Consider the following 14,205-nt stretch of genomic DNA (forward strand, 5'->3'; position numbering starts at 1 on the left):
AGAATCTAAGGGGGTTTGTTGTGTTTATCTAAGACCTATCTTGATCCTGGAAGCAGCAGCAGTTGCAGATGAGATATGAAGGAATCTGGGTTGCTCCACATCTCTAGGGAGTCTTAGAAACCACACATAAAGAGAGTACATACATTTTGAGCTATCTTCTCTATCTCCTCCACTGAAAGTGCACCCCTCACCCATTTGCTAAGAACAAAACAGAAACTCATCCTTTCACCAGCACAGACAAGGGACAGCATAAGATATCCCACTCTCACAAAGCAGTTCCCCTGGCTAACAAAATGGGCATTATCATTTGACATCCTCCTAGGTCAGTCTACTAAATCATAGTGCACAGAAGACTAACTATTTCAGTAATCAAGTTCTGTTACATATTTTACCATGTTTTCTCAAATACAGATGATGGTTTCCATAACTAAACGAGCCTTCTTGAGCACATAGGTATCCAACTCTATGTATTTAACAAGATGCTGGTTTTTTAGGGGCTCTGCTAACCACATGTAGTCTCATTTTCAAGAGGAACATCATGGTATTTGCCTACCTGCTTGTCCCTGATGTCCTGAAAAAAAGAGGGTATTTATAGGAAAGCCCCCAGCACTGCCCATCCAAGAGACAGCTGTGCTTTCGAGTATTAGTCACCCTTTGCAACTTCATTGCCAGCAGCTTTATGAGCCTGAAAGCTGGGAGATCAGCTATTTCTGTTTCACAAGGGACTTTGTCATAGGCTAGGGTGTTCCTACACAGCTAATATAGGATTGCCATGTTTAGTCCAAATAGGAAACTCCATACACAGCTCTTTATATTCTTTTTGTGTGCAGAGGATACGGAACTGACCAAAATTTCCTCAAGCCAAACTGTGAAGAGACTTGGAAACAAAACAAAGAACCCTTTTTGCTTTTTTGAAGTCTTCCAATTTTGTAATGATGCTATAAGAGCAGCCCAGTTATCATCAAACCTTCACTTAAGTTTTCATTTTGCTGGTCTTGTCCTCCCTATTTTGTAACCCCTTTCCTATTCAACGGGGGGGGGGGGGGGGGGGGGGGGAGCATAACCCAATTATCTAAAGATAGGATTTCTCCAATCCCCCCCCCAGTTTTCCAAGAAAAAGCTGAAAAGAGGTAGTTTGGAAACACACCAGTAATCACAAGTGGATGCCAGGTAAGCCTCTGCAGGATAATTTAACATTGCTGGGAGAGAAGGCTATAGAAAGAGATCCACACAGCAACACAAACACAGAAATCAAAGAGTGCTGTGTAAAACGTGGAATGCCTAATGCAGATAAAGATGAGCAATAAATGGCACCTTACTGAAGCACAGTGGATGGATGCCTATGCTTAGCAATCAAAATGCACGACATCCATAGAATTAACCTGAGAGAGAACAGCCAACATCAGTTACATTTGGGAGACAAAGTGAATCTGGTCAGAGAGGATGGTTTAAGAAGCAATTGTGCTTTAATCCAGCTTTTGTCCTGAAGCAAGGACAACCACCCAGAACAAATCAGCAACTCTCACTGAAGGCTTACATGTTTTGCATCTGCTGCGCTTTCAACCAGGCTGCATCCACAAACCCAGCCCCACTGCACAGGGATGAAGGATGGAGAAATGCCATTGGGGAGAACGATTCCCCCAAACAGAAGGAAGGAAGCAAAGGAAGGCGGGTCTGGATGCACGGTTTAAGCCTTTTTACCCCAAAAGCAAAGGACAGAGACACACAGCAAGCATGGCAAGTTCTGCAGAGACAGACCCTGACATGAGAGTATCACAAAGGAGAGGACAGAGTCTTGTAAGGAACAGATTTTCACCAATGGCTCTGCATTGGAAGTCAGTGCAGTATGTCCCAGCCTGAGCTGCTGTGCTGAGCAAGGGAAGGTGGATGCTAATGGGCACAGAATTTGGTTCCTTTCAATGTCAAACAGCCTCAGGCAGAGGGCTAAGAGCCCAAACTGCCACTTAGAGAAAACCTCTTGCTCCAAAGGCTGCACTGAGGTCCTGCAGCTCAGGAAGGAAGGGGAGGAAGAAAAACTCTACCTGTGCTTAAGCAACTAGAAAGCTGATAAGGTGGTGTTAAGAAAGTGACACAGGGGTAATCCAGAAGGGTTTGGGAGCAAGAAGGCAATGACAAAGTGATCCAGTAGTACAGAAAAGGACGAACATAGTTCAGGGGGTGGAGAGGAGCTGGGGAGCAGTGAGCTCACAGCACACCAAACAGCCAGTTAAAACCTAAGAACAGAAACAAGCCAAGCTCCTTCAGCTATTGCAGTCATTTTGCTATTCACAGTAAAAAAGAAAAACCCAAAACCAACTTCCTTTTGAACAAACCCACAGTGCAACAGTGTTGTGCCACAGCTGTTTGGAGTACTGGGTGGATCCTAGAGCACATGCCGTGACAGTCCCTGCCCAGCATCCTTTCTTGAAAGGCAAAGACCAGAGTCAAAGGCACTTTCGTTTGAGTTGCTTAGAGAAGCTCAGGTAGGGCAAACAAACCTGCTGACAACCTAGCAAAACCTGTTTGCTATAAAGAACCGGAGCTCAGTAGGCTCCCACCTGGTACACTGAAACAGACTTCTGGAAAATGAAGATACTGATCAAAGAGGAGACCTTAAAATAGGTTTCTGAAAGTCACAGGCAGAGAAGTAAGCTGAGGATACAAGTTCTGTGGGCTAAAAACATATCTCCGGGCAGCCTTGAGTTTGTACTGCTGCTCTTAGAGTAGCATTCAAAAGGGCTTCTCCTCCAAATGGGCACTAAAAAACGAAACAAACAATATGCTGCACTCAGAAGGCATCTCCTTAAGGTGGGGGGGGAGGGTGGGGAAAGGAAGGAACACAGGTCCCAGAAGAATTCAGAAACAAAAGGTGTTTTGTAGCAGACAGAGCTATTTATAAGCTTGGCTAAGAAATAAAGCTTCTTTTTTATAGTAGCAAAAAAGAGAATGAGCTTGTTTTCACCCTCAACAACTTCCTCTCCACTCATTGTGCCAGATGCTGCCCAGTTGGATCCAACTGGTTATCACCTCCCTCTGCACCATTCTTCCTTATTGATGCAATCCACTATCATCCACTCAAGATAACACCAGGGTGTCCAGGAGCACAAACACAATAGGAACATGAGATCCAAAAGCCATTTCAAGAGAGCACAGAGACAGTAACCCAGCCTTGCCTTCCCCCTTGCTGCACATCAGAGAGTAGTTCTTTCTGCTCTGTTGGTCTACCCAGCACAACAGCTGTTCACATCCTCCCTGCTACAACCTTATTATGAACTCGTTCCAAGAGGCTACTGGAGCCATGAAAAGTTTTCCCCATAATTAATTCAGTAAATCTGGGAATTAGACCCCAGAAACACTTGAATTTCAGAAGTACATCAGCACCATGCTCAGACAGAATGACCTCCAAATATCTACTTCTCCTTGCAACATAAGAGAGCATAAAAAAAGAGAGCTTATTGAGACTGTTCCTTTGAACTAGCAAAGGCAAACACATCTTCACCCAAACAGCAGCAGCTAAGGGACTTATCCTGAAGATTAAACTAACACAGGTATCCAACTTCCTATCAGCATCAGAAAGTCAGAGGCAAAAACAAACCCCTGCTGTGTACCCACACCGTTCCAGCTCAGACAGTCAGGTCCAGAGGAAGCAAGGCTCCAGATGTTCCCATACAGGACCTTCCAATTCACCCAAAGTGCAGCTGGCAGAAATAACCCAACATCCTGCCAGAAGAGTCCAGGACTTTGTTACATAGTGCAAGGTCATATCCCACCTACCTGGTTAATGAGTTCTCCAGGCATACTATTGCTCTGCAGTGTCATCTATCAACACCTTCTTGTACTGGCCATGGCCTGTTGCAACAAATTTATACTTTTTGCCAGAAGGAACGGACTGAACAGGAGAGAAAGAAAGAGCCAAAGTCAGCATTTTTCTCCATTAAATAGACAGTCGAGATCAAATAACTGAAGCCAGATGAGTATATGATACAGTTGTTTTTAATACCAAAAGTCTTGGAGACAGCCTGCTCTGTACTCCCTTCTGGCCCCTTCCACACAAAGTTCTTTGCACAGATCCATCATCACTTTCTATAAGCACAGGATAACACAGCAAGCACAGGATGTGTAATAGGAAAGAGAAGATGCAATGCCAGGCATTGTGAGGGAAGACTCACCTAAGAGCCCAGACCCCCAAGCCAGGGTTGTTTTTACCCATGGCAAGAATTGGTTTTATTTACCATATACTGCCAGCTCCAAGCCAGGAACTGACAAGATACTTTGATTTTCCTCTCTCAGCCTGGAGAGTTTGAGCAGTTGCTCCTTGCTGCATTTTAAAAGACATTTCTACAAACATTCCCACAAAACCCCAGATCCATCCGCAAATGTTGATACTGCCTTAGGTTCAGTTCCACTTAGTTTTGCATGTTTTGTTTACTTGCAATACTAAAAAACATAATAAGAGCAAAGTAACTCAACATTTGCAGTTCCATTGAAGCCTAGAAGGCTGAGACTCCCAGCTCATGGGCTGAGAACAAGCTATTCAAGAGACCTTACAGCATTACTGGATATAAAACTAATTTTTGCCCCCATTTTCACTAGGGCTGAAGCAATAGTATTTCACTGTTAGGAAGAGCTCTTAGGTATACAATTGCTTTGATAGGTACAGGTAGCCCTTGTCCCTGTAGAACATCATCATCTTCTCAATACTTCCAATCCAGCCAAGTGCTCTTCTGTTTTTCAGCAGAGCAAGTGCTCTCAATACTCACAGACAGTAGCTCACCTTGATATTGCTCTCAGGTTTGGGATTGCCCTTCTGTTCCCAAAGACTTCTTTTACTCACGATGTCTCCAGCCACGATATCCTGAGAAGATGATGTTCTCATTACCCTTCACTGCTAATGCTGCTGTACGTGCCTCTGTTCGTGTCCATTTCAAACCCACACATCTGACCTCCTTTTTTATTTATATCACATCATCTGACCTATAACAGCTGCAGCTAAAACCTATGATCCCAAAAACTTCTTCCTGTTCCCAGTATATATCCTATGTTTTCCTCTAAGTCTCTTCAATGAGAGTTTGAATCAGTTCCATGATGTTTATTTTCTTAAGTTTGCTAACTATTTAGGACACATTACCATCAAGGCTTCTTGAGTGGAAAGAATTTTGCTCACATATACACAGATTTGCAACCAATGTGTTACAGAATCAGCCTCAATCACAACAACCAGAAAGTGAAATCATTGAGAGCAATACATAATATTCTATGCGTTTTCCAAATTTACAAGATTTATCACCTTGGTACTAGATCAACTTTGTGCTCAACAACTGGAGCTCAGCCCAAGCCCCTGCAGAAGACAGATGCATTCTCCCCACCAGCCAATTTTATTCCCGTTTCGAGTTGGAGCCTCAACCAGCATCATGGAGGCTTTCCCAGCTGCACCACCAAGGGACAACTGGGGACCCTAACACAGACAAATTGAATCTCCAAGGTAAGAGGCCTTGCAACCTGGTAGAAGAGATTGAATCTCTTGGGAGGTGGTGGGCACCATGAACGAGCCACACCAACAGGCTAACACAGCAGCAATGCACATTGTGCCAGTCCCTCAGCCCCTGCACAGGCAAGGCAAGTCCTCCACGTGCCGTACCTTACAAGCAGAGGGCTTCACAGCAGACTGAGTTGTGACTTCCCCAGACTCCCAGAGGCTTTTCGTGCTGGCTACCATCATGCTTGTGGTGGGAAGGTCAAGAGAGGGCTGCCGGACAGGTTTTGGAGCCTTTGTGGATGTCTGGAAAACAAATGGAGACACATCACCATTAAAGAGTGTGCTTTTATTTTTTTTTTTTTAACTCCTGTAATTGAAGGTCCTCAGGAATGAGGGGCTATGAAAGGAGACTTGTAGAGTCTAACTAGTTTCTGTCAGAAACTTCCATCCTTTTAGCAGGGAAAATAAGGAAACAAGGATGGGACAGTTTGCTAAAAACAAACAAACAAACAAAAAAAACCCCAAAAAACCAAAAAACAACAAAACACCTACTTTGTGCTGTGAAGGGAGATACAGACAGGAGCAAGCAGCACTCCCATCCAGAGGAGACAATTTAGTTGTCATCTCCCAGATGGTAAAGCTAAGAGGCACAGGAGGAGAGCAACACCAGGAAAGGGGGCTCCTTCAAGGGTGGGGACATAGACAACACAGCAGCCCACCTCAATAGCCTGTGTGTACTGCTCCAGCCTGTCATCAATCTTCGACACAGGGAGGGGAGGCTGAGTCTTCTTTATGCTGTTACTGGAGAGCAGAAGAGAGAAAAGGATTAATGTGTTCCCCCAGCACTTCAAGCAGAAGGGAGGATTCCAAGGGCCACAGACAGCCTGTCACTCCTGCCCTTCCCCACAGCAGGACCTGCTGGCATCCTCCATTTGCAGGAACTGACCTGCTTTACCCTGAGGTCAACCCTAGAAATACCTTTTCTGTATTGAGCGGTTCAGCGACTCAGTTCTGTCCGTGATCTGAAGTGGGAGAAAAAAAGACAAAGATATTACTTTTTTCTATGGACCCCAGATGAATGTAGTCACCCCAGAAGACCATTTTCTTTTCCCTGATCCCTCATCCATATTTTGGTTAAAGATGCCTCACTCAGTCCCATGTTCCTATACTGCTGAGAGACAGTGAGCATTCCCTTTCCTCCTTCTTTCCACGGCAGGTGAGCAGAATCCCAACCAGTTTCAGGGGCAAACCAACAATGTGCAGCTTAACTGACAGCTGAAGCAACAACCAAGACCGTTTTCTCTACTCTCTCTGATGAGGGAGCAGGTTTCTACCCAGACACTTGATTCTCTAGCCAGGCACAACAGGGAAAGCGGCAAGTGTGGAAAGACAAGGGGGAAAAATAGAGGCACTGCCAGCTACATCTGTGGAAGAAAAGCCAAGCATGGGGAGCAGCACAGGCATGAGTTAGATCAGCTTAGACCAGAGAGGCACACAGACAGGGCAAGTCAGCACATGGAGCCACCTGCAAGGCAGCTCTTCATGTCAAGCCATCAGGAAAGAGTTTTGCACCAGAAGCTCCTGTGCAATAACTCTTTGGCCAAGACAGGAAGGCAAGCAAGCACTTCACAACCACTGCAGGAAAGGAAAGCCCAAATGTTGCTAAACATTGCAACTTTTTCATGCCCCAGAAAACAAGCATACAGAGAGAAAAATCACCTTGAAGTCAAAGGGGAGGCTTTCTTAACACCAGCTCCCACAGAGTCAAGGAGCAGCAACCAAGTAAAAAGGAGCCTTCTCCCCCTGTAAAACTGCTGCCTGTGCCACAGGAAACATCACCTACCAAGTTAGCAGATAAAAAACAGCACTGAATGATCCTTTTAAGATGCTTTCAGGAAATCAGTGCTAAATTCTAGCTAAACAGAAGACAAGACAGTGTCACATAGAAGACACATTTACCAGCTGTGCCAAAGAGCAGAAGGCCTATTAGAGAACAACTAAACAGTGCAACCCTGGCTAATAGAGATGACATGGGGAGAGCCACTCTGCAGGGTCCCAACACAGGAGCACGAGAGAAGCCCATAAGCCAGCTCTTTCTGCCAGGCAGGCTGCCTGCCTGCTGCCAGCTCACTCCTTTCCTTGGTGTTACAGGAGGCGATGCTTGCCTCTGAGCCATGACTTCAGACTGGACTGACCATCCAGCTCATTGATGGGCAGGCTGCTACCTCATGGTGCATAACAGTAACCTGAAAGGGCAACCTGGCAGATCCCTGCCCATGTCTCTGCTTCTCAACCACAAGTACATATCAATAGCAAAAAGCCTTGAGAGGTGCAAACCACCCACAGGGGCTTCTGAAAGGTTGTAAATGAGCATCAGGTTAAACAGGGGTTTTCTAGAGGGGCCTAGAAAAAGCTATAGGTGACAGTATATCCCAGCATGACAGTCTAGGTAGGAACAAACTTTCACTATGCTATTCAGAGACCACCTCCCCCTACCCTGTATGGCAATTCCTTGCAGCAAAAGTTGTGTATTTCTCTGGTCCAAAGCACTTTCTGTAAGCCAAAAGAAACCACAGTTTTTTACTCAGCCAACCTCAAAGCTCATGGCTCACAAGCAGCCTGGGACAAAAAAGGATTGGTACAAGGCTTCCCCCTTTCCACCATATACCAATTCAGCCCTTCAGGCCACGGTGGCCCTCTGAGCCCTGGACACCCCAACCAATCACACTGCAATCCAACATCAGCCCACCCCAGATGTGTACCTAGCCTCCACCAGCCACAGCTGGCAAGGAAACACACTATTGACTGCAGATGCTTTTGTCTTTCCACTAGAAGCAGGGTTTCTGCTGAGCTTCCTGTGCCAAAACACCTTCTTGGTGGTCAACATGTTTAGTTCTTAGTGGTCACAAAGCCCTGCTGGCTAGGGTGTAAAGATCATCCTTCCTTTGGAAGGATTTCAAGTTCAGCTTTTTCCTGAACAGCTTTACATCCAGCTTAGCTTCAGGGTGAGCTCTGACATCATTATCATAAAACACAGACTGTATTTCTCAAAACCTTTCCCTGGACTAATCCTAGCAGCAGCAGTTAAGTTGAAGTTAAGAAGTTATGTGTGTTTTGGGGTTGTAATGACAGAAGTTTCATAAAAGTTGCTGAAAGTGTTTCCCACATTTCCCCACCAGTCTCATTCCAGGAATATGTTTTGGCTACCCCCACCCCACTTTTCAAACCTTACATAGCCTGCATCCAAACCCATCCTGTCTCCCCTTTTTTTATTTGATTATAAAAAAGGTTTCTCCATTAAGAGCAAGAATCTGATGGTTGTAGATGATGAAACCTTCCTCTTGCAATCTATTTACTGACAAAAAAGAAAGTGCTCATACAATCATCCCTAGCCAGGAAATGCTGACTAATCAGCAAACAGCACAGATCTAAATGCAAAAAAGCAAAGATAATACCAACAGAAGATTAACAGGCTACACAGACACCTCACTATTTCCCTCACTGCTACAATCAAAAAGCTTAGGACTTACAAAGACAAAAGACCATTCAGTGCAGAATCGCTTATCTGTATCTATTGTATTTAAAAGCACTCACACAGAACTGAGAATCTATAGGAAATGCAATGTAAGTCACAAGGTGCAAGTCAGGTGGCGCTAATGACAGAAGCTTCACAAGAGCATCAGTGCAGACAGATGTGATTGGGAAGGACACGATGCTTCAGAGATCAGGAATTCCAGTTTGTTTAAACAATTTAAGCATACATTTTGCTCCAAGTAAGATAGAGAAATGCTAGTGTTTCAGTTACTGGGGCTTTTTGTGGGGGTTTTTTTGGAATGGAAATTTCATTTTCTGATTGAGTTCTTGTACAGTCTTTAACCAAACTCACAAGTTGAAAGCGCAGACATCTTTCTCAGTATTACAATATTCCCTAGAGTCCTCAATGAACTTCAGACTTTCACAGTGATTGCCAAACACAGAGACTGTTACAGCCTTCAACAGCTCAAACAGGCAAAGTAGGAGGAGAGAAGGTGGGACAACCATGGAAGATGAAGCAAACTTCTCAAGTAGTTAGTCCCAGTCTGTAGCAGGACAGATAACACAATTCGCACCCCACATTGCCATAAGGCTGGGATCATTCTCCTCATCATTAGTTAGGTGCTCTATTACAATAGGTGCTGTGCCTTCAGAGGGGCCCCAGGAACACAAACCTTTGTGGAGCACACTGCAGTGTGGTCAGAGCACAGCTCCTCCTCTTCCAGGCTGGTAAGGCTTGGGGCCTTCTGGCGTTTCTCCGGTGTTTCTTCTTCCTCATTTCTTCTTCTCTTCTTTTCCTGAGTGCAGAAAATTAACAAGCCAGGAAGTGAGATGGTCAAACTGCTTATTATGCAACAACAGTGATTTTTCCTGTCTCCCAGGCTTCCTGCTCTTCACTAAACAAACATGAAAGTGCAGAAACTTTGAGTTCGTATAATCTGATTTGGAAACATTCGGGAAGAAGCTCATGTATCATTTGGAAGGGAGGACAGAAATCACAAATTTTGCAGGTTCAAGGTTCCCAAATGGTATGAAGAGGGGTCCTTGCGCCAGTTAATACAGACTTCTTAATCAACTGAGATAAGAAACCATGAATTTCTCATTTAGAGGCCACAAGGAGAGCGAGAGAGAAGCTGCCCTTAGAATGAAGGGCTGGAAGAGTCACACACGGTTCAAATGCAAAAATCATACCAGCCTCAGACAAAATCCTCAGTTAAAATCCATTTAGAACAAATGACATTTGAAGCTCAGCCACCCTAATGGACTTGCACACCACTCAAATTCCAGCTTTGTCTCTGTCTCTCCTTAAAGAAAAATTATCAGAGCAATGAAAGAAAACCTCAGCTGGGAGCAACACAAGACTAAGAGATCTATCAAGACAAAGTGCTACAAAAATGTGACAAAGGCTGGTGAGAGAAAAACAAGCAGTATAATTTAGATTTGAGTTCTCCTTTAAAGCTATTCACTGCCCTGAAAACCACAGAAGTAGCTTCCCCCCTCAATATTGCAGGGACATGGCAAAACCACCACGAACTCTGGCAGCAAAAACACCACCCTCACAAAAGGGCAGAGGCTGCCTGCAGTGACACCAAGAAGGCACATAGGCAAGAGTAGCAAAAGCCCCAGGTTATGCCACAAAAGCATATCTAACCCTCTAATGGCTCAGCACCCATCAGCATAAGCAGCAATGGTGAACTAAGACTCGGGAGAGCAGCCCCCATACCAGCTCTCCCACCAGTCTCTGGAAGAAAGTAAGTCAGCTCCTCCTAATCCCACCTCTTGCTTGGTTTGCTCCCCTTCCTCCTGCTCTTGGGCCTGTTCTTCCTCCTGACACAACCTTTCTTCCTCTTTGATAACCGCATTCTCCTCCCGGATCTCCTCCGGGCTTTCCCGATCCAGCTGAAGCTGCTCCAGTTTGCCTTCTGCTTCCCTCACACCACCATCCTCTTCTTCATAAGACTGTCGTGGAGATCTAGAGGTGGGGGAGAGATCAAAGAAGAAAAACACATCATTATGGGCCTACAGACACCATCAGGTACCTCAGACCTCTAGAAATCCAGTTTTACCACTTCCCCAAGCCTACAGTTTGTTGGGTATTCTACACCAGGGCTCACAGCCCAACATAACAGGCACCCAGATGTAACAGCAGTCATGGCACACTCCCACACTTCAAATGTCCAAGACTCGGTTCAGCTAAGAGCTGTGGCAGAGCTGAAGGTATCTGCACATTACCAGCATCATGATGGGCAAGACAAACAGCAAAGCAGAGAGCTGCCCTCTGCTCAGACCCCTGGCAGAGGGCAACTGCTCAGACCACTGCCACCATGATGTGGTGTTGGCTCAGTTCCGTGCTTGGCTACAGCTAAAATCCCAGGTGAACCAGCATGCCCTGCGGTCCTGCACACAGGACACAGATCGGATGCTGTCCCCACAATTCCCAGCATCGATTCAATGTGGGGCACCAAACACAGCCCTTCTCTGCCTAAACTCATCTCACATGTTAACAGAGTCTTTTGCTGGAGGAGGATCCAACCAACAACACATGGACATGCTTCTCAAGATTCCCCTTTTCTCTAGCTGAAACTAAACTGCAGGGCAAGGCTGCACAGCCACTCACCTGGACGCTTTTCATTTGCAAGACACAGCGCTTCGCAAGCAGTGCTATATCTACACTTGATCCCAAGCCCCAGTTTTGCCCACTAGACTAAATTACACCTCTACTCACATCCCTCATCTCATAGCCCAGCAAAACACAGGAGTTCCACAGCAGATGGGGTTACCCCTTGGTTTAGGGGTTCAGAAAAAAAAAAAAAATCATTCAGGTTTGTACAACAGAATTCCTCCAGGTCTCCGAGGCTGCAAGAAGAGACCTAGGAGTATGTTTATGCAATCACTTTGCAAAAGCAGAGCAGCCCATACCTTTGGGCACAGGGGCAGTGGGAATACAGAACCCCAGAACTACCACTGGCTCACAGCTGTGCCATCTAGCTGTCCTCTGGCTGGGGAAAGTTCTCTAATCCCACCCATTTTTTGGAAAATCACCTGGCTTGTGAGAGCAAGGCTAGAGAGCTGACTAGCAGGCAGCTGCCAAAGGGCAAGGCTGACTCACCACTTCTGCCTCACCAGCCAGTACCAAAACACAAAAACAAGTTCAAGCAAGACCTTTCCACCCACTCCCTTGCTGCTGGGAAGGCAGCTCACAGGTCAGCCACCATCCAACCCTCCACACTGACCACATGGGGAAAAAGATGACGCATGTTCTGGCTCGCTTGGCTGTTGGTGGGAGGATAACAAGTCAACAGGCTCTGAAGGCCCAGGAAACTAGCAGCTCTTCACCAGGACAGCAGCAATGCCTCCAGCTCAAGCGCCAGCTCATGTTAAAAATTAGGGCCAGCAGACACAATGCAGTCTGCAGAACGTCTTTCGGACCACAGCAATTTTGTATAGGGGACAGCTAGGCTGGCACAGCTACACCTTCTTTCGTGCAGCTGATAGCATGGATCTCCCACCACAAAGCAGTGAACCAGAACCAAAAAGAAAACATGTCTTAGTACCAAGGCCCTCAGGGGATGCAGGAGCTGCTTTAGCTCCATTCAAGAGAGCAGCTGTCTCCATCCACTCATTCACAGCCACCACTTAAACAACCTTCACATGAAAACCCAGAGTTTGTTCCATCTTCAGTTAAGCAGGAGAGAGAGGAGTTGGGAAACCCTGACCACAGCACTGGTTGTCTCAGCATGGGGCATCACAGACACACAGCCTACCTCTGCTCGCACCACACTCCAAACTTGTCCTTTGGATGAGGTAGGTCAGCAAGGGCAAAGTTCCTGAAGGAACTTTACAGGGCACAGCCACCTGCTAGGAAGCAAGCCCAGCCTTTGCAAAAAGCCTGCTCCCAGCAGGCCCACAGGATCTGAGCCCCTTTAGCTGCCTCCAACCAGCCAGCCTTCAGCCAAGTGCCCACTCAGCTACAGCCCCTGCTTTTAAAGGACCGCCTCCTGCTGATGGGCTTCACCTGCCATGAATACCATCCCCCCTGCTCAGCACCTTTCCGTCCTGCTACAGAATAAACACAAACATCACATAAAAACCCAAGGAGAAATTTCTGGAGAGGATAATGCTAATTCCAGCTAATTCTCTTTTGAAAGCCAAGGAGGGAATAGCAGTAGCCTTTCTCTCCAGGCAAACTCTTTGCAAGGGGGGCTGGAAAAAGAGGCAGCATGCTGAAAAGCACATGATTCCTAATTGCTCCCACAGATGTTATAATCAATGCTGCTCCTTGGAGGCAAGGTGCTTGAGCAGTGCTTGTGGGATCAGGGCTGAAAAGGTACAGCTTGCAGAGTGGTTTAGCCATGACATTTGGGAAAAAAAGTAACAAAACTGTGAGCTCTATTTATTTGTTCAGCAGTAAATATTAATCTTAAGCATTTTTTCAGTCATAGAATCATAGAATAGTTTGGGTTGGAAGGGACCTTTAAAGGTCATCTAGTCCAACTTCTCTGCAGTAAGTAGGGACATCTTCAATTAGATCAGGTTGCTCAGAGCCCTATCCAACCCAGCCCTGAATGTTTCCAGGATGAGGTATCCACCACCTCTCTGGGCAAAGAATTCTTTGGGGTAAAGAAGAGGCTATGTCAAAAATTCCCTACAAAATCAAGCTGCTAAGAGAGCTGAGTCACAGTTAATGAGCAGGTAGATGCTGCCCAAGGGAAACGGTTAAGGCAGAAGTTTGGTTCCATTCAGCAGGAGGGGAGTGATGGGAGATGGGAACTAAACAGCTGGCACATAGGCACTGCTCAGGGCTCTTTGCTTCTTGTTTTTCCCTGCTCAAAGAGGAGTCAAGCACAAGGTGGGCTAGGGCCATAACACCCACTATGCTGACATGAGCCAGGAAGCAGCAATAACTTAGAACAGCTTTTTAGGCTGGCCTGGATTACGTTAGAAGTCGTTTCAGCCCCTGCAACAGCTCAGGTGGCTTAAATCTGCTGTTGTCACTTCTCCAAACCCAGGTGTCCTGGCAGGCTGCCATTGCTTGGAGTGCAAAGCTCAGTCCAAACATCCCCAAAGCCTGAGGCCATCCCTGGGCCATTCCCCCCAGCTAGCCCAAAGGGCAAGAGAGAGCATCTGTTCCAGTGGTGTGGGGCCTGTTCTGTCCTGCTGATGCTCAAGCCTCTGGCCTCATCCTTACACATCCT

General features: G+C 46.1%; 1 protein-coding gene across 1 annotated transcript in view; it reads right to left on the reverse strand.

Moving 5' to 3' along the window:
- Positions 1-14,205, reverse strand: part of LSP1 (lymphocyte specific protein 1) — a 50,154-nt gene that overhangs the window by 7,150 nt on the left and 28,799 nt on the right. Inside the window, exons 4-10 of the mRNA XM_032690604.1 lie at positions 10,787-10,982; positions 9,685-9,807; positions 6,455-6,498; positions 6,196-6,277; positions 5,639-5,779; positions 4,775-4,855; positions 3,775-3,889 (exon numbers count right to left, since the gene is read on the reverse strand). Of these exons, the coding sequence (XP_032546495.1) occupies positions 3,800-3,889; positions 4,775-4,855; positions 5,639-5,779; positions 6,196-6,277; positions 6,455-6,498; positions 9,685-9,807; positions 10,787-10,982 (757 nt within the window). The 3' untranslated portion in view covers positions 3,775-3,799. The remainder of the gene's footprint in view (positions 1-3,774; positions 3,890-4,774; positions 4,856-5,638; positions 5,780-6,195; positions 6,278-6,454; positions 6,499-9,684; positions 9,808-10,786; positions 10,983-14,205) is intronic.

This window comes from Chiroxiphia lanceolata, chromosome 6, assembly GCF_009829145.1.
Source record: "Chiroxiphia lanceolata isolate bChiLan1 chromosome 6, bChiLan1.pri, whole genome shotgun sequence".
In the NCBI taxonomy this organism is placed as follows: domain Eukaryota; kingdom Metazoa; phylum Chordata; class Aves; order Passeriformes; family Pipridae; genus Chiroxiphia; species Chiroxiphia lanceolata.